Source organism: Microcebus murinus, chromosome 5 (genome assembly GCF_040939455.1).
Source record: "Microcebus murinus isolate Inina chromosome 5, M.murinus_Inina_mat1.0, whole genome shotgun sequence".
NCBI classification, from domain to species: Eukaryota; Metazoa; Chordata; class Mammalia; order Primates; family Cheirogaleidae; genus Microcebus; species Microcebus murinus.
The window spans coordinates 43,092,244-43,117,739 of record NC_134108.1 but is presented as its reverse complement, the minus strand read 5'-3'; the positions used below and the strand labels follow the sequence as shown (position 1 = coordinate 43,117,739).

Sequence of the window (25,496 nt, the reverse complement as noted above, 5' to 3'; positions counted from 1 at the left end):
CTCCCTCTAGGAGGTCAGATAAAGGCCTGACATTTTGAGAATCTTCAGCACATGGATTTTCATGGTTCGAAGGGGAAAGTAGAGGGGAGAGGGGACCCCCAGGGGGAGAGGTATTCTCTTTTTCCTCTTTTCCTGTTTCTTCATTGTCTCTCCCTTTAAGCCGAACAAAACAACAGAGTCTCTTCTCTACCACAGGGCATAATCAATTTCTTCCTGAGAGCAGGACTTTTGCTATTAACACATTCAATTAAAAGTTGGCAAACAAACCCAGTCTTCATGGCAACCAAATTTGGGCCAAGAGAAAGGGAGTTTAAGAATGGGTTCTTGAGTCCAAATGAAACAACAATATTTTACCATCTATTAGTCTTAGCAGGTTATCAGGAATTTTATCTTTTCCTCTGTTTTCTCTAGAGATTTTCTTACTTGTGTTATTTCCCATCCTACTTTCCTGGGTGTATGTGTGTCCTAGTCTAGAGGTTCAACTCCCTCCACCCCCGGAAGTTTCTTATACTCTCAGCTTCTACTTCATCCATCTCTGGCTGTTTCCTTCATGGGAATTTAGGCTCCTCTTAACATTTGGGTGTCGATATAACCCCTGACTAAGATCTAGTTCAAGACTAGATACTGCCTTCAGTCACATGAGGCAGCCACAGAACTGTGGGTCAGGACTTCACAATCGCTTCATGCCCAAGGCACGTCTCAGTCATACACACACACACACACACCCCTTCTGGAATGTCTTGATCACAGAGGAAATACTTCATTGCCCCCATGACTTTTCTTACCTGGGTCTGTCCAAAGAGTTACCTGCTTGCTGTGGTTCCTGCTCAGGCCTTTTTCCCTGCATTGTGGAGAGCCCGGGTTCATTCACCACTTTGGGGAGTCTCGGTCATCTGGATCTCAAGTGCTGCCAAATTGAGGTAGCAGGACACCTCTCCCCCTGGATCAGGGATCAAGTAGTCCTTCCAAAGGGAATGGGTGATCCCAGAGGAGCCCCCAATTTGTTGGAAGTATCCTGTGCTGATATTAAGAAAACAGTCAGACACTGCAAATTATCTTGGCAAAGCAAAATCTTTACTTCTGATCAGAAGGACCCCTAGCAGCAGCCAAACCAGCCAGCCAGAAGCATGCTACAGGGAAAATTTTCACCTTTTTATCTCTAATGCAGAGCTAGGGCTGTGTCTCATCCCACTGGTAGGGAATTTGACCTCCCATCTTGCACTTACCTGATTGCCTAAGGTATGTTATTGGGGTAGAAGGGAGAACAAGTAAGTTAGTAAATATATGGTTTTTCTTTTTTTGGTATTTCAATAAAGGAGATTAAACCAAGGTTATTGTTATCGTACAGTTTGTGCTATGTGCTAATAATTATGTAAAGCTGGATATTAGACAGAATATTCCTTTGGCAGAAAAGATTAGGCCGAGGTGATCTCTTCCTATATTAAGCGCTAGGAAATTTGAGTGGCCGAGGGCATGGGGTAAGGCAGACTATTATTAGAATATATAAAGAATTGATATTAATATATGCATTTTAAGGATTTCTATCTCTATTTATCTATCATTAATAATATAAGTCATCTTCATCATTTATATTCATTTCATGAAAATATACATGCAGCCAAATTATGTTATAATATAGGTATTGGGGCATGTATTATAATTAAACATAAAAGGCTGTTTATACTATCTTGGGATCTGCCTCACCAAAGATAGGTTTTGTTAGTAGCTGTAACATTCCTGAAATTTGGAAGGCGAGACATGCTGGTAGAGTGGTAGGCATATGAGTTGAAATGGAGCCAAGAGTCACTCAGGTGAGACATCAGGGCAGAGAACTTGAAAACAGATTATTTATAAGGTTTGTATAGAATGGCTTTATGCCAAAATTTCAGAATTATTTTTCTTGTAAATTAATAAGAATTCTTTGTTTTTAAAAATAGACTTTAGATTTTAGAACAGTTCTAGGTTCACAGCAAAATTGAGCAGAAGATACAGAGAATTCCTATATGTTTTCTACCCCTACACATAGATAGCCTCCCCATTATCAACATCCCCCCTGAAATTGTCCATGTGTTACAATTGATGGATCCACATGAACACTGAATATTACACAAAATTCCCAGTCTACGCTAGCTATACTCTTGGTGTTCTATGGTTTCAGACAAATGTGTAGTATTATGTATCCACTGTTATATTATCATGCAGAGTAGTTTTATTGCCCTAAACATTTTCTTACTCTGACTGTTCATTCCTCAATCCCCCATAATACCTGGCAGCCACTAATCTTTTTACTGTCTCCACAGTTTTGCCTTTCCAGAATGTCATATATTTGGTAAGTACACAATGTGCAGCATTTGTAGTTTGGCCTCTTTCACTTAGTAGTATACATTACATTTTCTCCATGATTTTTCATAGCTTGATACTCATTTCTTTTTAATGCTAAATAATATTCCATTGCCTGCATGTACCACAGTATATCCACTTACCTCATGAAGAAAACCTTGGTTGCTTCCACATTGGCAATTATGAATAAAACTGTTATGAACCTCCATATGCAGGTTTTTTGAGGACAGCAGTTTTCAACTTCTTTGTATAAATACCAAGAAGCAGGACTGCTGGATCATATGGTAAGAGTGTCTATAGGTTTGTAAGAAACTGTGAAACCACCTTCCAAAGAGGCTGTACCATTTTTCATTCTCACCAGCAATGAATGAGAATCCACACAGTGGATCACATTCTTGCCAGTATTTCATTGTCAATAGTGTGGATTTTGGTCATTATAATAAGAGAATAGGGATATATTAATATTTTTTAACTGGCGTTTTCTGATGACCTATGATGTGGTGTACATTTTTGTATGTTTATTTGCCATCTCTGTATATTCTTAGGTGTGGTGTCTGTTAAGCTCATTAGCCCAGTTTTAAATTGGGTGTTTGTTTTTTTATTGTTGTTTTAAGAGTTGTTTGTATAATTTTGATGACAGTCCTTTGTCAGATATATCTTTATAAATATATTCTCTTAGTCTTTGATTTGTCCTTTCCTTCTCTTGATAGTGTCTTTCTCAGAGCAGAAATTTTTAATTTTAATAAAGCCCAGCTTATCAAGTATTTATTTAGAGATGTGGCTTAGCTGTTTTATCTAAAACATCATTGCCAACCCAAAACCATCCAAATTTTTTTCTATTATATTCTAAGAATTTTCTAGTAGTTTTTTGTTTTGTTTGCTTGTTTGTTTGTTTGGTTGAGGTCTAAGATCCATTTTGAGTTAAATTTTATGCAAGGTGTATGATATGTTTTTAGATTAATTTTTCATTTTACTTCTTTCCTTTGTTTTTTTTTTTTTCTATGTTGATGTCCTGTTGATTCAGCATCATTTATTGTAAAGATGATCTGGGCTCCATTAATTGCCTTTGTCAAATATCAGTTGACCGTATTTATGTGGATCTATTTCTCAGCTCTCTATTCTGTTCAATTTATCTATTTTCCTTATTTTTTCATAAATAATAAACTTTCTTGTAGATTGTAAATTTTTGTAAATCTTACAGTTGGGTCATGTTAATCCTGTAATATTGTCCTTATCTTCAGTGATGTGTTGGCTATTCTGAGTCTTTCTCCACACCATATAAACTTTAGTCTGTTGTTATTCAGAAAATAACATGCTATAATTTTGATTGAGACTGCCTTAAGAAATTGACTTAGAAAGAACTGATATCTTGACAATATCGAGTCTTTCTATCCATAAACATGGAATATCTCTTCATTTATTTGATTTTTCTTTGGTTTCCTTCTATCGGAACTTTGTATTTCGTCATATAGATTTTGTACGTGTTTTGTCAGATTTATACCCAAGTATGTTATTTTACTGTGTGCTTATGTAAATGGTGCTGTATTTTTAATTTCAAATTATGCTTGTTTGTTGCTGATATATATAAAAGCAATTAACTTTCATATATTAACCTTTTATCCTGCAACCTGCTATAATCATTTACTCTAGGAGTAATTTTGTTGTTGATTCTTTCAGCTATTCCACACAAATAATTATGTTTTATGTAATAAAGGCTGGGTTTTTCCTACTTTCTGTATCTGTATACTCTTTCTCTTCTTTTCATTGTTTTATTTCATTAAGTAGGATTCCAGTATAAGGTTAAAAAGAAGTAGTGAAAGCAGAAATCCTCGAGTTATTCTTGATCATAGTGGAAAAGGTCTGACTTTTTCAATCTCTCATACTATGATATGATATTAGCTGTAGGTTTTTTCCAGATATTCTTCATTAGGTTGAAGAAGTTAACTTCTATTTCAGGTTTACTGACATGTATAGTGAATGGTTATTGAATTTTATCAAATGCTTTTTCTGCATTTATTTACTACATGATCATGTGGTTTTTGAAGTTGCATTATCCTTGCAACCTAAGATAAGTCCCACTTGATCATGAGATATGATTATTTTTACATATTTTTAAATTTAATTTGCTATTGTTTTGGTTGGGATCATTGCATCTATATTCATATATTTGGAGAGATATTGATCTGTTATTTGCTTTTCTTATAATGTCTTTGGTTGTGGTATTAAGTTAATGCTAACCTTGTAAAATGAGTTAGGAAAGTATTCCTTCTGCTCTTATTTTCTGGAAAATGTTGTAGAGAAATGATATAATTTATTTCTTAAATGTTTGGTAGAATTCACATGTGAACCCATCTGGGCCTGGTTACCTTCTTTTTGTTTTGATGGTCTTTAATTATTGATTCAATTTCATTAATGTGCATAGACCAATTTTTAATATCCATTTCTAATAAGATTTTATAGATTTTTTCTTTTAAAAGATAATACTCAATAATGTAGACAAAGAATATTGAACTAAAGTTAAAATAGTTTTGGGTTTTAGCCTCCTATAAATGAAAATGTTTTTAGTTTTATATTTACCGTATCAGTTATAATTATAAAAAACAAGCACATTCAATTATATGGTGTTTACAAGAAACTCATTTTAAATATAAAGATGGGTAGATTAAAAGTAAACGGGTTGAGAAACAGACACCATGCTTACACTGATACAAAGAAAGTAGGAGTAGATATATGAATTTCAGTAGGACTGAATTTCAGAGCTAGGCACATTATCACAGATTAAGAGAAGAATTACAATAAGAAAGGGGTTAGTTCTCCAAAAATCATAACCATCCTTAATATGTATGTACCCAACCACAGAGTCTCAAAATACATGAGGCATATATTGATGGAGCTGTATCTTTGGCTGTTTCATCTTGCTCTAATAGAATACCTGAGACTGGGTAGGTTATAAAGAAAGAAGTTAATTTTGTTCATGATATTGGTAGTGTAAAAGTTCAAGATTGAACACATGCAATCTAGTAATCATCTGAGGCTGCTTCAGCTGAAGGCAGAATGTGGAGGAGAAGCCAGTGTTTACCAAGAGACCACATGGTGAGAGAGAAAGGAAAAGGTAAAGAGAGAAACTAAGCAAGCCATACTGATTTTTTTTTTTTTTTGAGACACAGTCTCACCCTGTTGCCAGGGCTAGGGTGCTGTGGCGTCAGTGTAGCTTACAGCAACCACAAACTCCTGGACTCAAACAATCTGCCTGCCTCAGTCTCCCAAGTAGCTGGGACTACAGGCATATATTACTAGGCTTGGTTAACTTTTTTCATATATTTTTTAGTTGTCCAGCTAATTTTTCTATTATTTTTTTAAAGTTCTCACTCTTGCTCAGGCTGGTCTTGAACTCCTGTGCTCAAATGATTTGCCCGCCTCTGCCTCCTCAAGGTCTAGGATTACAGGTGTGAGACACTGTGCTCAGCCTCCATACTTTTTAAAACAACCCACTCTCTGGGATACTAATCCCAGTTTGCAAGAGCAAAACTCACTTCTCCCTCCTCCCCTCAAGAGGACATTAATCTATTAATGCGGGATCCACATCTAAGTCCAATACACCTCTACTTTGGCCCTACCTCCAAACGCTTACACGTGGAGATCAAATTTCTACAAGAGCTTTGGTTGGGACAAACTAAACCATAGCCAGTTGCAAAGAGTTATCTGTTTAGATAACGCCATCGTTACGGTTCGACGTTTCAACATCCTTTATTAGAAATGAACAGATTCAGTAAGCATGGACAAAAATCAGGAAGGACATAATTGAACTCAACAGCACCATCAATCAATTGGATATAAAGAATGTCAATCAACTAATTCACACAACAATAGCAGAATACAGATTTTTATCAAGATCACATAGACCATTCAGCATGATAGAGCATATTCTGGGCCATACAACACACCTTAACATATTTTTTTAAAAAAGAAATCCCACAATGTCTACTTTAAGATCACAAAGGAATTAAACTAAAAATTAATACCATAAAGAGAATCTGAATCTCATAATATTTGGAGATTAAAACAAGATTAAAACCTTAAAATAACACATGAGTCAATGAAAGAAATCTCAAGATATAAGATATATATAAAACATATCTTGAACAAAATGAAAACACAACTTCCCAAATATTTGTAGAATATAGGTATAGCAGTGTTTGGGAGACATTAACACCATATATAAGGAAAGAAAAAAAAGCTGCATAAATTATTTAAGCCTCCATAATAGGAAACTAGAAAAAGAGCATTAAATTAGTAGAGAAGAATTGATGAAACTGAAAATAATGAATCAATAGACAAATTCAATGAAACTAAAAGCTGTTTCTTTGAAAAAATCTGTAAAATTAATACAACTCCAGCTAAGCTAACAAAAACAAAAATAAGACAAATAAACAAAACAAGAAAAAAAAAAAAACAAGAGAGAGAGGAGACACATTATCGTATCAGAAATGTGAGAGAACATCACTGCAGATCTTATAGATATAAAAGTTTATAGTGGAAGAGTGTGAACCATTATAATCCTCTATGCCCTACTGGACCTAGTAGACATACACAGAACATTCAACACAATGGGAGCAGAAGGCACATTCTTGTCAAACATACATGAAATATTCACCAGGATAGATCCCATGCTACATAATTAAAGAAGTCTCAAATTTTAAAAGACTGAAATAATGCCAGTTATCTTTTTCTGAACCCAGTGGAAACTAAAATCAGTAAAAGGAGCAAAAGGGAAAAATTCACAAATACATGCAAATTAAACAGCACACTCCTGAGAAACTAATGGTTCCAAGAAGAAACCAAAATGGAAATGATATACCATCTTGAGACAGACAAAAACAAAAACACGAAACAGAAAAACTTATGATTCTGAGAATAGGAGTATTAATACTGATAAACTGGAGGAATAATTTTATAGGGTTAAATGTATACATCAAAATTAAAGGTCTCAAATAAACAACCTAACCTTACACCTCAAGAAACTATCAAAATAAGAAAAAAACTCAGAAAAATTTAGAAGAATGAGGAAATTATAAAGAATAGAGCAGGAATAAATAAAATGGAGAATAGAAAAAGACCAATAAATTTAATGGTTGGGTCTTTGAAAAAATAAACAAAATTGACACACTGTTAGCTAGGCTACACAAAAAGGAGAGAAGATTCAAACAAATAAAATCAGAAATGAATATCAGACTTTGCAACATGCTAAAGGGGAAACATTTATAAGGGACTATTATGAAAAGTTATCTGCCAATTAATTGTACAATCTAGAGTAAATGGGTAAATTCCTAGAAACATATAACTATCCAGACTGACTCATGAACAAATAGAAAGTCTGAATACAGTGGTAACAAATAATAAGATTGAATCAGTAATCAAAGTCTTCCAATAAAGGAAAGCCCAGGACCAGATGGCTTCACAAATGAGTACAACCAAATATTTATAGAAAAATTTACATCAATCCTCCTTTACCAACATTTAGGAAAAATGTTGGCACAGGTCACACATCATGCCAAAAATGAATTTGAACTTTACCTCTAAGGCAAAAAGCCCCATACACCAGAGAAAAAAATGACCAGGTTGTTTAACAAAGATATTCCATGTGTAACTTTCATTATCTACTATTGAATTCCACCCCATTGTTTATTTTTTAATTTTAATCTCACTTAGTAAAGTTTGTTTAAAAACTTTTTAAATGATAACCTACAAACTGAATTCTGTTGAAACCAACAGATATTAAAATCATCTCAAAACTTAAAAAAAAACTTTTCAGACAAAATAGAATAGGGTATATACTTCCAACTTCTTTTTAGACTGAAAAAAATTACTTTTATTTCAAAGACAGTTGAAGACTCTACAGAAAGGATATTGCAAGCCAATATGCTTAATGAATATGGATAAAAAATCCTGAAAAAAATATTAGCAAACTAAATTCAACAGCATATTAAAAGGATCATACACTGTAATTAAGTGAAATTTATGACTGAGATCCTAGAAGATTGAACAAATGCAAAATAATCAATGTGATGCCTCACATTAATGAAATGAAGGATACAAATTATATGATCATCTCCATTGATTCAGAAAAAGCATTTGATGAAATTCAACACACTTTCAAAATAAAAATTCTAAAAAACTAGATATAGAAGGAAACTACCTCAAAACAATGAGGTCCACATATGAAAAATCCTCAGCTAACATCATACTCAAAGGTGAAAAACTAAAACCTCTTCCTCTAAGATCTAGAGCAAGACAAGGGTACCCACTCTCATCACTTGTATTTATTATAGTATTTGCAGTCACACCCAGAGCAATTAGGTAAGAAAAAGAAACAAAAGTCACCAAATCTGAAAGGAATAAGTAAAATGATCAGTTTGCAGATAACATGATCTTGTGGGGTAACTGTAAAGTCTTTATAAACACACAGACGTACACACACACACACACACGAAGAAGCAATGAACATAAAAAATGAATTGTGTTTTTTCACACTACCAAGAAATCTGAAGAAAAGATTAAAGAAGCAACTTTATCTACAATAGCATCACAGAGAATAATATATTTCTGAATAAACTTAATCAAGGGAGTAAAAAACTTGGCCTCTGAAAACTATAAACATTGTTGAAAGAAATTATAACAGACACAAATAAATGAAATTTTATTTAGTGTTCATAGTTTGCAATAATTAATTTTGTTAAAATATCCATATTACCCAAAATGATCTACAGAGTCAATGCAATTCCTATCATAACCCCAGTGATATATTTAACAAAACTCAGCCATCTTTAAAAGATCTTGATTACCAAAAGCAATTCTGAGGAAGAAGATAAGCTGGAGACAGCATGCATCTCAATTTGAAAATATAGCTATAGTAATCAAAACAGTATGGTATTGCCACAAACACGAATATACACAAATGGAACAGAATACAACCCCAAGGTAAATCCACTTGTATATGAAGAGGTGCTCTATGTCCCTAATCATCAGGGAAATGTGAATCAAACCACAATGAAATATCACCTCCCCTTTGTTAGGATGATTATTATTTTTAAAAGTGACAAATCTTGGTAAGGATATGGAGAAAAGGGAATTTTTGTACACTGATGGTGGAAATCTAAATTGGTGCAGGTCCTATGGGAAACATTATTCAGCTATCTTAAAAAATTACCATACAAATAATATGTCTTTCAGCAGTCCTGCTTCTGAATATATAGTCAGAGAAATAAAATCAGTATCTCAAGGAGATGTTTCACATTCATCATAGCATTTTTCACAACAACCAAGAGTTAGAAGCAACCTAAATGTTTATAAATGTATGAATAAAGAATTTGTACTGCACACTAACAATGTGTTATTATTCTACCTTATAAAATAAGAAAATCTTCTATATGTGATGATATAGATTAACCTGGAGAACATTATGCTAAGTTAAATAAGACAGATAAGGAAACATAAATACTACATTACATGACTTCTATGATGAATCTGAACTAGTCAAACAGATAAATGCAAAGAATGAAATAGTGGTTGACAGGGGCTGACAGAAATAGGACATAGGAATATATTCATTAAAGGGCACAAGATTTTACTTATATCATATAAATTATTCCTAGATAGTTGGTGTACAAAACAGTGCCTATGTTATGTTATCTGTAATATAGCTTAACATTTTTTTAAGACCTAGATCTTATGCATTGTATACTGTATGGTGTACTTAAAATTATAGTGTAATATAATACTGTACTTAAAATTATAGTATAATAAAATACTGTATTACATGATTAAAAATTTGTATACAATACAGTATTTTATACTTACTGATAGTATACAGTATATTTAAGCATTTCCTAAGAGTCTAGGTCTTTTATAAAATGTTTTTATCATAAAATAAATAGAAAAGTTGTAAATAGAGAATCGAAGAAAGTTTGGGAAGTTATAGATATAGATAGATTTAGGGTGGAGATTGTGATAATGGTTTCAAAGGTGTGCATTCATCACCAAAACATCAAGCTGTGTAAATTAATTATGCACAGATGTTCACATAAAATAAATAGATGGAGACATAGATAAAATTTCAATGAAATTTTATTTAGATTTAAATAGATTTTATTTAGATTTAGATTTTATTTAGATTTAAATTTAGATAAAAATTTCAATGAAAACTTATTGCTTTAAGGCCTAATTTGTTATCTATCCTGTAGAATGTTCTGTGTGCACAGAGGTAAGAGTATTTTGATTTATTTGGACAGGAGTGTTCTGGGTATGACCTTTAGGTTGAATTGATATATGTTGTTCTTCAAGTCCTCTCTTTACAAACTCTATCCATTTTTGAAAGGGTGGTATTAAAGTTTTCAACTCTGTGAGCTTTCTATTATTGCCTTTGATTCTGTCAATTTGGTGTCATATATTTTTGAGCTCTGATATTTGGTACATATAAGTTTATAATTGATATATCTTCTTGGTGGATTCACTCTTTTATAAGTCCATAATTACCTTGTTTACATATAGATCAGGTTTTTTTTATTTAAAATACATTTTCTCTGGTAGTAATATGCCCACCCTAGTTTTCTTTTGATTACTATTTGCATATATCTTTTTTTCATTCTTTTACTTTCAACCCTATTGATGTCTTTAGATTTACAGTGAGTCACCTGTAGATAGAATACAGTGGCATCATAATTTTTATTCATTTTGCTATGTTTGCTTTTTCACTGGGAGGTTTAATTCATTTCCGTGTAAAATAATAACTGAAAGAAATTAATCATGAGCTAAGTAACCTGTTTTATTAACAAATTATCCAGTGTCAGACATTTCTCTATAGCAATGTGAAAGGAACTAAGAACATATATGTCATACCTTCTTCTTTCTTGGAATGTTATATTGTTTTTGTTCAAAATTGAACATTCTGTATAATACAGTTTCTCTGAATTCTGTTCTTTTCCTGGAGATAATTTTGTTTCTGCTCTGTTGTTTTGTTTTCATGTGTTTAACTTAGTGAAACACCAGAAGTAATTCTATGGAATCTGTTTCATGAGCAAAATGTGCACATTCATATATCCACTGATTTGTTTTTTGAAGGCCAAAAGATGATTTATTCAGTTTGAATTTTATGTCCTTGGAAATTTATTTTATTTTATTTATTCATTTTTAAATTTCAGAATATTACAATGGTATAAACGCTTTGATCACATAACTTGCCTTTGCACTTCCTGTGTCAAAGCTATAGGCAGGCACATCCCTAGACAATACACTCCACACCCATTAGGTGTGAATTTACCCATCCCCTCCTCCCATCCCCCACCAGTTCAATCCCCAGTGAATGTTACCTTGATATGTTCACATAGTGTTGTTTGATTAGTACCAATTTAGTGGTGAGTGTATCTGGTGTTAGTTTTTCAATTCTTGTGATACTTGACTTAGAAGAATGGGCTCCATCGAGGACCATGCAAAAGGTAGTTTATCATTTTATGGCTGAGTAGTAGACCATGGTATATATATACCATGTTTTATTAATTCAGTCATGTATTGATGGATACTTGGGTTGTTGCCATACCTTTGTAATTGTCAATTTTGCTACTATAAACATTTGAGTGCAGATGCTTTTATTATAGCATGCCTTTTTCTCCTTTTAGTAAATACCAGTAGTGAGATTACTGGATGGAATGGTAGTTCTACTGTTAGTTCTCTGAGGTATCTCCATACAATTTACCAAGGAGGGTGCCCTAGTATTCAGTCCCATTCCTTTTTATTTAGATCTGGACCAACACAGCTTAGTAGTTGATCAGTTGTAGGTCACAGGTGGTGCTGAAACACTGGAAACTGATACACTTTTCACCTTTCACCCTATAAGGCTGATAAAAAAATTTAAAGGTTTAACAATAATAATTTTTAATTGCTTTTCTCAAGTTATGTATTTTAGTTAGTGACAGGCAGTTATTACTTTCTAACTATTAACATACTTGGTCTTAAGGAAATTAGTATTTCTTATTTAAATTTAGAAATCACTATGAGAGAAAGGCAGTCTAAATAGTTACAAGATCAAATTTCTGTCAGAGTAAAACCCAATTTTCTTAGCATTAAAGATTTTTCCAACAAAAGTGATTGACATCTTTATTCACATAAAATTTCTTTTTAGTGAATGGTGACAATGGGCAAGATGAAGCCATGAAATCCAAAACTACTAAGGCCAGAAATACAAACTAGCTTTGCTTAGTTTTGTGTCTACAAAATAGAGGTGAAGGTGCATATGTGGGGATGGGTCTATGCTGTGTTTCAAATCTAGTAATGTCCTTGGTGTTAAGTCAGCAGGTCCAACAGAGTCATAAATTATCTTAGCAGATGGTAAGACATACATGTTATTCAAGACGTACTAAACTAGACAAGAAGTAGCAGTTAAGGTCAATAACATACCTCCACAATGCTCACCACATCCCTTGGATGTGGGTCTACCCTCCAACCCCCTAATCCCTGGAGAACACCCCCACCCTTTGAGCACCATAATGTTAATCAGTCAGTATGAATTTGATGGCGAGTACATGTGAAGCCCGTTTTTCTGATCTTATGTCAACTCACTTTGGATAATGGGCTTACACTTAAATCCAGGATAATATAAGTTGTGCTAGCTCATTGTCATTTCTTAGAGTTGAGTAATATTCCATTGCAAACATATACCAAATTTTAATAATCCACTCATGAATTGATGGGCACTTGGGTTGTTTCCACATCCTTGCAATAGTGAATTTTGCCACCATAATCATTCGGGTGCAGATGTCTTTATAATAGAATGTCTTATGCTCTTTAGGGTAGATGCCTAATAATGCTATTGCTGGGTCTAATGGTATTTCTATGTTTAGCTCTTTGAGATATCTCCAAATTCTTTTCCACAAGGTTGCACTAATTTGCAGTCCCACCAGCTGTGTAAGAATGTTCCTGTCTCTCCACATCCTCACCAGCATTTGCTATTTGGGGATTTCTTTTTTTTTTATTTCGGCATATTATGGGGGTACAGATTTTAACGTTTCAATAAATTGCCTTTCTCCCCCCCAAGTCTGAGTTTCCAGCATAACCATCCCCCAGATGGTGCACATCTCACTCATTATGTATGTACATACCCACCCCCCCCACCCGCCCAATACCCTATTACTGTAGTACCTATGTGTCCACTTAGCTGCTACTCAGTTAATACCAGTTTGTTGGTGCGTATATGTGGTGCTTGTTTTTCCATTCTTGGGATACTTCACTTAGTAGTATGGGTTCCAATCTAACGAGGAAAATATAAGATGTGCTATATCACCGTTGTTTCTTAGAGCTGAATAATACTCCATGGTATACATATACCACATTTTATTAATCCATTCTTGGATTGATGGGCACTTGGGCTGTTTCCACAGCCTTGCAATTGTGAATTATGCTGCTATAAACATTCGAGTGCAGGTGTCTTTTTTGTAGAGTGTCATTGGATCTTTTAGGTAGATGCCCAGTAATGAGATTGCTGGATCAAATGGTAGATTCACTTGTATTGCTTTAAGGTATCTCCATATTGCTTTCCACAGAGGTTGAACTAGTTTGCAGTCCCACCAGCAGTGTAGGAGTGTTCCTCTCTCTCCGCATCTACGCCAGCATTTGTTATTTGGAGACTTTTTGATAAAGGCCATTCTCACTGGAATTAAGTGATATCTCATTGTGGTTTTCTTTTGCATTTCCCTGATGCTTAGAGATGTTGAGCATTTTTTCATATGTTTGTTGGCCATTCTTCTGTCTTCTTTAGAAAAGTTTCTGTTCAAGTCCTTTGCCCACTTTTTAATAGGGTTATTTGATTTTTTTCTTGCTGATTTTTGTGAGTTCTAAGTATATTCTAGTTATCAGCCCCTTATCGGATGCGTAGGATGCAAAATTTTTCTCCCATTCTGTAGGTTGTCTGTTTACTTTCATGACTGTTTCTTTGGCTGTGTAGAAGCTTTTTAGTCTGATCATGTCCCATTTATTTATTTTTGTTGCTGCTGTGATTGCCTTTGGGAACTTCTTCATAAACTCTTTGCCTAGGCCGATGTCTAGGAGAGTGTTTCCAACATTTTCCTCTAGAATTCTAATAGTTTAATACCTTAGGTTTAAGTCTGTTATCCAGCATGAGTTGATTTTTGTGAGAGGTGAAAGGTGTGGGTCCTGCTTAGCCTTCAGCCCATTCTCACTGGGGTTAGATGATATCTCATTGTGCTTTTGATTTGCATTTCTCTAATGATTAGCAATGTTGAGCATTTTTTAATATGTTTGTTGTCCATTATTCTGTCTTCTTTAGAAAATTTTCTGTTCATTTACATTGACCATTTTTTGATGGGATTGTTTGATTTTTCCTTGTTAATTCTTTTGAGCTCCAGATAGATTATTGTTATCTGACCTAGAGAGCAAATATTTTATCCCATACTGTAGGTTGTCTATTTGCTCTACTGATCATTTCCTTGGCTGTGCAGAAGCTTTTTAATTTGATCGGGTCCCATTTCTTTATTTTTGTTGTTGCAGTGATTGCTTTGAGGGTCTTCCTCAAGAATTCTTTGCCTAAGCCAATGTCAGAGAGGGTTTTCTCAACCTCTTCTTCTAGGATTCTTAAGATTTCATACCTTAGGTGTAAATCTGTTATCTATCTTGAGTGGATTTTTGTGAGAGGTGAGAGGTAGGGATACTGATTTATTCTTGTGCATGTAGCTATCCAGTTTTCTCAGGCCCATTTATTGAAGAGAGATTCTTTCCCCAAATGTATATTTTTCTTTTCTTTTTTTTTTTTTTTGAGACAGAGTCTCGCTTTGTTGCCCAGGCTAGAGTGAGTGCCATGGCGTCAGCCTAGCTCACAGCAACCTCAAACTCCTGGCTCAAGCAATCCTCCTGCCTCAGCCTCCCAAGTAGCTGGGACTACAGGCATTCGCCACCATGCCCGGCTAATTTTTTTGTATATATATTAGTTGGCCAATTAATTTCTTTCTATTTATAGTAGAGACGGGGTCTCGCTCTTGCTCAGGCTGGTTTCGAACTCCTGACCTCGAGCAATCCGCCCGCCTCGGCCTCCCAGAGAGCTAGGATTACAGGCGTGAGCCACTGCGCCTGGCCCCCAAATGTATATTTTTGTCTGCTTTATCAAAGATTAGGTTATCGTATGCAGATGGTTTCATTTCTGGAACCTCAGTCCTATTCCAAATATTGATGCTTCTGTTCTTGTGCCAGTACCAGGGTGATTTAATTATTATTGGTTTATACAACAGCTTGAAGTCAGGAAGACTGATGCACACAGTTTGTTCTTTTTACTTAAGATTGCTTTGGCTATATGGGTTTCTTTCTGATTCTATACAAATTGAAGAATTATTTTTTTCTAGGTCCGTAAAGAATGATAGTGGTACTTTGATGGGGATTGCATTTATTCTGTAGATCACTTTAGGTAATACTGACATTTTAACCATATTGATTCTACCAATCCATGAACAAGGTAGATTTTTCCATCTGTTTCCATTTTCTACAATTTCTCTTTTTAGTGTTTTGTAGTTCTCCTTGTATAAGTCTTTTATATCTTTTGTTAAATATATTCCTAGATATTTACTTTTCTTTGAGGCTATAGTAAAAGGTATTATGCTTTTTATTTGATTTTCAGCTTGACAGTTGTTGGCATATATAAATGCCTCTGGTTTGTGTATATTGATTTTGTAACCTGAGACTTTACCAAATTAATTTATCAAGTCTAGGAGTCTCTTGGACGAATCCATGGGGTTTTCTAGGTATAATATCATATCATCGGCAAAGAGCAAGAGTTTGATCTCATCTGCACCCACTTGGATGCCTTTAATATCTCTCTCTTGTCTGATTGCTATAGATAAGACTTTGAGTACTATGTTGAATAGAAGAGGAGATAGTGGACTTCCTTGTCTAGTTCCAGATCGAAGTGGGGATGGTTTCAGTTTTTCCCCATTGAGTATGACATTGGCCATGGGTTTGTCATAAATGGATTAGACAATTTTAAGGTATGAGCTGCTTATGCCTGTTTTGTTAAGAGTTTTTGTCATAAAGGTCTGTTGGACTTTGTCAAAAGCTTTTTCTGCATCTATTGAGAGAGTCATTTGGTCTTTGTTCTTATTTTTATTTATGAGGCAGATTGCATTTATAGCCTCGTGTGTGTTGAACCAGCCTTGCATCCCTGGAATAAAGCCTATCTGGTCATGGTGAATTATTTTTTTGACATGCTGCTGAATTCTGTTTGCTAAAATTTTATTGAGGATTTTTGCATCTATATTCATGGGGAATATTGGCTGTAATTTTTTTGTTGTTGTTGCATCCTTTCCTGGCTTTGGTATCAAGGTGATATTGGCTTCATAGAATGAGTTAGGAAGGATACCATCCTTCTCAATGTTGTGAAATAATTTCTGTAGTATAGGTATGAGTTCATCTTTGTATGTTTGGTAAAACTCTGAAGTGTAGCCATCTGGTCTGGGACTTTTCCTTTTGGGAAGGTTGTTAATTACTGCTCCAATTTCTGAGCTTCAGATTGGTCTATTCAGGAATTCTGTATGAATCCAGGCATTTGTCCATTTCTTCCTTGTTATTTAGTTTTTTGGCATATAGTTTTTTATAGTAAACATAACATTTTGTATTTCTGTGGTGTCTGTTGTGACATCTCCTTTTTCATTTCTTATTGAGTTTATTAGAGTGCTTTCCCTTTGGGTTCTTGTCAGTCTAGCAAGAGTGCTATCAATTTTTTTTTATCTTTTCAAGCAACCAGCTTCTGGTTTTGTTCATCTTCTGTATAATTCTCTTGTTCTCCATTTCATTTAGTTCTGCTTTGATCTTAGTTATTTATTTTCTTCTACTAGGAATGAAATTTGTTTGTTCTTCTTTTTCCAATTCCTTGAGCTTAATCATTAGGTTGTCAGTATCTAATCTTTCTGTTTTTTGGATGTGAGCATTTATTGCTATTAGTTTTCCTCTCAGGTATAATTTTGCTGTATCACACAGGTTTTAGTAACATGTATCTTTGTTATCATTTTGTTTGAAAAAACTCTTGAATTCCCTCTGAATTTGATCCTTGACCCAATAATTCTTCAATAATAGATTGTTTAGTTTCCATGACTTTGTGAAGTATTGAGTGTTTCTATAGGAATTGAACTCTAGTTTTATACCACTATGGTCAGAGAAGACACATGGTATAATTTCTATTTTTTTGAATTTTTTGAGTTCTGATTTGTGGACTAGTATGTGATCAGTTTTGGAGAAGGATCCATGGACAGCTGAGAGGAATGTAAATTCAACTTTATTTGGGTGGAATGTTCTGTATAGATCTGTCAGAACTTTTTGATCAAGAGCTTTGTTTAAGCCCAATATTTCTTTGCTTATTTTCTGTTTGGAGGATCTATCCCATTCATTCAGTGGAGGGTTGAAGTCCCCTGCTACTATGGCAGTATTGTTTAACATGCTATTTAGATAATACAGGGTTGGCTTTATGTAATTGGGTGTTCCTGCATTGGGTGCATAAATATTAAGAATTGCTAAATCTTCTTGTTGGATCTTCCACTATAAAGTGGTCATATTTATCCCTTTTTACTTTTGCTATTTTAAAGCTTTTGCTACCTGCAAATAGTATAGCTACCCCTTCTTTCTTTTAACTTCCATTTGCCTGGATGATAGTTTTCCATCAGTTGACCTTCAGCTGGGAGGAATCTTTGTGGGTTAGATGTGTTTCCTGTAAGCAGTAGATACTAGGCTTGTGGATTTTTATCCACTCTGCTAGTCTATGCCTTTTTAGAGGACAGCTTAAACCATTTACATTTATCGAGAGGATTGAAATTGGAGGAAAATTTCCATTTATATTGCTGGGTGAAGTCTTGTTGCTTTGACTTGGTGTTTGAGCCATCATGCAGTTCAATTTTCTGGCCTTAAATTCTTTGAATATTTAACTTTGAGGAGTGTTTATTGCCCTGTTCGATGTGGAAGCAGATCTGAAACTTTCCTGTAGGACTTGTCTGGTCTTTGCAAATACCTTCAGTGATTGCTTGTCTTAGAAGGACTTTATGTCTCTCTCATAGACAAAACTTAATTTTGCCAGATAAAGAATTCTAGGTTGGGCTTTGTTCTGTTTTAGAAGAGTATTCTGTTTTAGAAGACAGGCACTCAATCCCTCCTGACTTGTAAGGTTTCAGATGAGAAGTCTTCTATTAGTCCGATAGGCCTTCCTTTATAGGTTATTTGCTGCTTTCATCCAGCTGCACGGAGAATTGTTTCTTTCACATTTACTTTGGTCAGCCTAATAACCATGTTACAAGGTGATTGGCTTTTCACGTTGAGTCTCCCAAGAGTTCTGTGTGCTTCTTATATTTGGATATTAAAATTTCTAGTCAGGCCCAGCATATTTTCCTCCACTATTCCATGAAATATGTTTTCCAGCCCTTGTGAATATTCCTCTTCCCCTTCCACAATCCTGATCAATCTGAGATTTGGCTTTTTTACATAATCCCACACTTCTTGTAAACTTTGGTCTTGTCTCTTGTTTCTGTGTTCCCGTTATTCCTCTGATTTGTTTAGCGTATAGGCATAATCTTCAAGCTCTGAGATTCTTTGCTCTGCATGGTCCATCCTGTTCTTGATGCTTTCCACTGTATTATGGAGTTCCTTGATTGTTTCCTTTATTGCCAGAATTTTTGTTTGTTTTTTCTGAATAATTTCAATTGCTTTAGAGAATTTTTCATTCACTTCCTGAATTGTTCTTGTGGTTTCTCTATGTTGGGATTTTATTTTATATTCAATTCCATTGAGTTTTCTAACAATCCATATTTGGAATTCTTCCTCTGTTAGTTTTATCATAACATGTAAGTTGGTGTAAATTGATGGAGATTGAGTATTTTCTTTTGGAGGTGACTTTTCTCTCTGCTCCTTCATGTTTCCTTGATCTTTCACTGGTTCTTTCTCATCTGGGTGCTTTATCAAGGACCAAAGGTGCAGGGACAGGATTATAAGCTAAATTCTGGGATTGCATGATCCTTGGCAGATCTTGGGATATGTGCTTTAGTCCTATAATGTCTTAGAGAAGTTTGAGCCTGTTGAGTTATCTTTCACTTGCTGTCTTCACCGTCTTAATAGAGATTAGTGAGATTGGATCCCTTGCTTAGACTCCCAGGAGTTATATCACTCTTGTGTGTGTGACTTCCCTAACAACTACTAGTATGAGATGGGAGGCACTGTGATGAGCTATGAGGTTACTCTCTCTCTCTTTGTTGCTTGTGGTTTGCATGGGGGGGTGTCAATTATCAAGTTATTCCAATACCAATGTAATGAGCTCTAAACCCCTAAATGTGGAAAACAGGAAGCTCAGTCTTTGGATAGTGTCATGCCACTCCCAAGAGATCCTTGAGACCTGTTACCTATTTAGATAGGGTGAGATAAGCAACAGGTATCGGCAAGCCTAAGAGTATACTTCAGAGGTTGCTTGATCTATTGTTAGGAGGGAGCTGCTAAAAATTTATTCAGAGAACCTTCACTGCTTATATGGGGCAGCACCTGGTGGGAGGTGTCTTTTGGTGCAATTGCTAGGGATTCTGGTTGAGATTTTCCTTCCCAGAAAATAAGCCTGTAATTTGGCAACTGCCTGGATACCAAGGGCAAGCCCTTGTATTCTGTTTTTATCAGATGATCCATACCAACTCATAGTAGGGCATCAACTCTTGTTACTCCGCCCCTCGAAGAATGGAGTTTATCTGGTTGATATAAAGTAAAAGCTTCAGAGCTGTTGAAGAGGCCCTGCTCAGGGCCGCTGAGGGACACAGAACAGAGCAACCTACCTGGATGCTCTGCTCCTGCAAAGGAGGGTCAGGCCCTTCCCTAGGAAATACCAGTGGCCTGGTCACGGACCAGGACCCTCCACAACCCAGGCATGCCTTAGTCCTAAAAGTGGTCTCCCTCACCACTCTGTGCTTCCAAGACTGGGGGCTGATCCTTTGGCTGGAGGCCCTGTCTACTAAGTCGCATCCAGGAGATGGCCATGGGTCTCAGGTTGGGTAGTGGTCTACAGAAGGTTTGCTAAACCATTTCAGGGGTGGGATCTGGCCCTTTGAAGAAAAATGGGCCAGCCGTGTATAATAAGCAGGATGAAGTAGCATTCCAACCTCCAGTATCACCTTGAAAAATGGCTTGTTTCACAACACTGCCAAGGGTTGGAGTCTGTAGCTTTGGACAGAAGCACCCAGACCAAAACACAAGAAAGTGTGGGTGGTACTGTTGTCCCAGCTCACGGTTGGAATTCGTCTCCTTCCCAACTCCACCCTGCTAGGGCGGGGTCTAATTTTTAGGCAAAAACACAGGTGGCTGGGTGGAATGGGGACCATCCAACCTCACTGGGAGGCACTGCCTAGAGAGCAATCTCTCTCCCTCTTCCGCCCCCTCACCTGTGGAACTTTAGCCACTGCGGTCCACCAGGAGGCTCCACTGAGGAGCGAGTCCCCTGGGAGGCTCTGCCCAGGGGCTAACACTCTCCCTTTTCTGCCCCATCACCTGTGGAGCTTGAGCGGCCAGGGTCCCCTGGGAGGCTCCAACAAGGAGTGTAAACTCTCCCTTTTCCATCCCTCGCCACCGGAGTCCCCTGGGAGGTTCTGCCCAGGAGCTAACACTCTCGCTTTTCCTCCCCATCACTGGTGGAGCTTGGGCCACCGGAGTCCACCAGAGAACTCAGCCAAATGAGCGATCTTTCCACTTTAATGCCCCTCCAAAAGCAAAACATAAGCCGCGGGTGTGTACAGACCCCCCTCACCCCATCCAAAGAGTTCCCACACAGTGCACTGGAGAGTTCAAATTGCTTGCCGCTCTTGTCTCCTCTTCACACCCTCTGACCACCCATGTTACCTCTTCCCACTGACTTCAGGCACTTTGCTATCTTCATGGGTGTGGGGGTCAGTGAGGGAGGGAGAAGATGTCCCCCTGTGGGACAGATCACTGGCTGGCCGCTGAGTGCAGCCAGCTTGTGCTAAAATCCCTGCTGTACAACTCAGACTCTTGGAACATTGTGGCAAATCCACTGAGTCACGTTCCTCCTTTTCCCAGCACTGCTTGACCCTTGAAGCTTCCCTGCAATTCCTCAAAGCCAATCTTGTGGGAGTACTACTCACTAGAGTGATTTAGATTGCTTTCAACAACACAATTCTTCTTCTCACTTGCCTTTATATGAGAGTTTAACTCTTAATTCTCACATAACTCCTATGGTAGTAGCTTCTTTCTTGTGTCAGTTGTATACTAGTTACATGCAGTTTCATTGGTGTGATTTCCAAACACTACCCTAAATATGCTTAAGATACCCCCTCTAATCTATTAGAAACAAAATTATTGTGTGACTGTTTTGTTTTGACATTCAACAGACCTAGCAATGATGTAGCTCCAAAATATCTATTTAGTGATTTAAAAACACACTCTACTAAGGCAAAGACATAGATTATAGGTGAGGTGCGGTGGCTCAAACCTGTAATCCTAGCGCTCTGGGAGGCTAAGGCAGGAAGATAACTTGGGTCAGGAATTCAAGACCAGCCTGAGCAAAAGTGAGATCCTCTTTCTACTAAAAATAGAAAAAGTTAGTTGGGCATGTTGGTACTTATCTATGTTCCCAGTGACTTGGGAGGCTGAGGCAGGAGAACCCCTGGAACCCAGGAGTTTGAGGTTTCTATGAGGTAGGCTGACACTATGGCACTCTAGCCTTGGAAACAGAGCAACACTCTGTCTAAAAAAACATATAGATTCTATATATAACTAGATTATAAAGCAGTGGAATTTCTATGTGACAGTAGAACTAGATATCAGATCCAGCTTGTTTGTCTTCTATTCTACTCCTACTATTGATCTACTTAGCACAGTCAACTTTTTCCCAAGATTTTTGAGTCTTTTTGACGTTTCATTTTCTCAGAAAAAAGAACTCATTTGTATTGCCCTTCTGCCATTTTGTTTAGTTTCATTATATCCTAGTGCTATAGAAAAATATTAGAAGAAAAAAATAAAGTTTTCTATTATTGCAACATTCTGTATTATTCTAAACAGGGTTTCAGTAACCTCAATCTCTTTAAATGTGAATTCCCTCTGAACAAGGCTCAATTGTTGCAATCATACACAATGTCTTCCTGCTACCATAAACATTGAGACAGATTTCTTTTTGCATTATATATTGCAATGAATAAGAAAAGTTTATTTATATCCTCCCTGCCACTCTCTACAGAATCATTAATTGCTACACCACCTGCTTTACATTTAAATATTTTTTCTCTTTGGCTACTTCCAGTTAATGGCAATTTCCCTTGCTTTCATATATTTTTTGGTTTCTAAAACATCAAGAAATAGACAATTAAAAACATTTTAAAATCCCAAATGTGCCATTTTAAAAGATTGTGATTGAAAATATTTCTAATTCTACACCTCAAAATACCATAATGTGTAATCGTGCATATGTCACATGCCCTGTGCTCCTTCCAATCCAATTTAGCTTCAGGTAGGGCTTAGGTGTGGGGTATATGCATTCCCCAAAAGCCTGCTCTGTACATTTTTTTTTCCTTCACATAATAGTGCATAATCCACTGGATCTATCAGAATCAAGTGGCATTCCAGATCATGAACAATCTCTTTCCCAGATGCATTTGTAACCATATTTTAGTTTGGTGACCATCCGGTACTGTTGTTTCACCCTGTGAAAAGATAGCAAGGGACAAACATTCAATCCCTCACATTCCTCTACCTTTTACACGTTTTTTACAACTTTTTCTCTCAATGCTAAAAGCCACTATAAATTTTCTACATTCTTTGTGTTAATAATCTTCATTCTCCCTCCATCTAAACTAATGAATTAAGCACATATATTTTATTTTATTTCATTTCATTTTATACAGGATATTATGGGAGTAAAAACATTTTGGTTACATAAAATGCATTTGCCTCACTCAAGCCAGGGCTACAAGAGTGTCCTTCCCACATACAGACTGCTCCATCTCCATTAGCTGTGGGTTTACTCAACCCACCCGCTCCACCCCCTAGCTGTGACCCCATCTACCTGATGGGCACCCAGTGAGTATTACTACTATGTGAGCACCTTATTGTTGATCAATTAGTACCAGTTTGATGGAGAGTACACGTGGTCCATGTTTTTCCATCCACGTGATACCTCACTTCCAAGGATGGGCTCAATCTCTATCCAGGATAATATGTGAGGTGCTAGATCACCATTGTGTTTTGTAGTTGAGATGTATTCCATGGTATACATATACCACATTTTAGTAATCCACTCATACATTGATGGGGACCTGGGTTGTTTCCACATGTTGGGAAAACATGATTGAAGAATTAATGAAATGTGGCTCATAAGATAATTATTTTATTGTACAACCCAATATTACTATGTTAAAGGCAAAAACAGGAGTCTGCAGGGTTCTGCCCTGAAGGAATATGTGGACTCAATGGTTGACTTATTAAATGCTGCTATCATGGGAGAGCTCTCAAATCTCCGGTAGGGATGTTTTCTAGGAAGGCTTCCCAGTATCCCAAAATCTGTGAGCTTCCCTGTGTCTTGAAAGACAAGACAAGGCAAACATGGCACACAGAATGGGAGCTGGAGACAATGAGTGCACTTTGCCCAGAGAAGCGCCCCAGTGGTCATAAATCTGTTTTATTAGAGATAGGCTTCCTGCTCTCTGTCTACCTTTAAGTTCACCATAACTAATCAAAGATAAATATTGAGTCACTATACCTCTTTTGTTTTACCTTTGTTTATTGACAACTACTTCTTAGAACTTAGAAACTAGCCCCTGAAGACTTTGTACCTGTTTGTTCACCTAGATAGATTAGAAACCCCTTGAGAGGACTTTTGACCCTAACCTACTACCTGTATCCCCTAGCAACTGTATTCCCTGATATACAAATATGTTACCCTGACAACTGGTAATTGATGTCTGTGATTATAAAAATCTGTATGAATCTAACCATATTGCTGGCAGTTGTGGAGATCTGCCAGTCCCACAGGAACTTCCCTCTGTGTTATATCTGATCTTTATACATAAGAACTTTTATACATAAGAACTATACCTATAAACTAAGGTATAGTTTATATATATATATATATGGGTAAGGTATAGTTTATAGTTTTATATATATATATAAAACCATAAATTATACCTCAGCCTCTGTCTATTCTTTTATTACTCTCTGTTGCCTATCAATTTCCTTATCCTCTGTGGCGACCACTATCTTAGGGACTCGGCTCCACGGGGAGAAGCAGCTGATCTCACGGGCCTGACTCAAGTACTCTCAACTATTCTCTCCCCACAACCAAATCTTTGCAATTGCAAATTGTGCTGCTATAAACATTCGAGTGCAAATATCTTTTTTATAGAATGTCTTTTTTCTTTTGGTGGATGTCTAGTAGTGGGATTGCTGGATCAAATGGTATTTCTATGTTTAGCTCTTTGAGGTATATCCAAATTACTTTCCAGAGAAATTGTACTAATTTCCAGTCCCATGAGCAGTGTAAGAGTGTTCCAGTCTCTCCACATTCATGCCAACATTTGTCATTTTGCGACTTTTTGATAGAGGCAATTCAAAATATATGTGCTATTCAGGGTGCAGCCTCCCAAGTGTGGTGGAAGAACCCTGAACAGCACATACATTTTAAAATGCACTCTGAGCATATCGTCTAATTTAACCAATACTCTGTAATTGATGACCTGGTTATTGATTAGAATTCCATGTGGTAGTCATGGAATGTCTGTTAGTGGTTTGGAAATGTCTTGCACATCACATTAAATTTGTGTTCCTTCCTTAAATACCATCAACATCAACTCATGCTCCTCAAATCATGTTTACTTTTCTAGATGATTATAATCATTTTCTGCCTTCTCATACTCAAATAGTGGCTCCTAGGTCACTAGCCATTCTTGTTATGATCTTCTGTCCCTTTAGCATTACTCCAAAAGCACTGAAATTATGTTTACTTTATGATAAGGGAATGATCTCACAGCTTCATCCTCATTGTTCTGATCCTAAGCTATGGATTTGGTTATTCTTCATGGAATTCTACTTCTTTCTAGGAGTAATTAATAGTAGAGCCCAAATCTAATCTCTAATATAGGAAAATT

General features: G+C 36.2%; 1 protein-coding gene across 2 annotated transcripts in view; it reads left to right on the top strand.

Annotated features, from left to right (window-relative positions):
• LOC105870545 (amine sulfotransferase-like) overlaps positions 1–25,496 on the top strand; it is a 50,393-nt gene that overhangs the window by 5,976 nt on the left and 18,921 nt on the right. Inside the window, exon 1 of one of the 2 annotated variants that reach the window (XM_076002728.1) lies at positions 2,305–2,329. The exons of the other annotated variant lie outside the window; for it this stretch is intronic. Within the exon in view, the coding sequence (XP_075858843.1) occupies positions 2,316–2,329 (14 nt within the window). The 5' untranslated portion in view covers positions 2,305–2,315. Of the gene's footprint in view, positions 1–2,304; positions 2,330–25,496 lie in introns of those variants that run through there. 2 annotated transcript variants of the gene reach the window in all.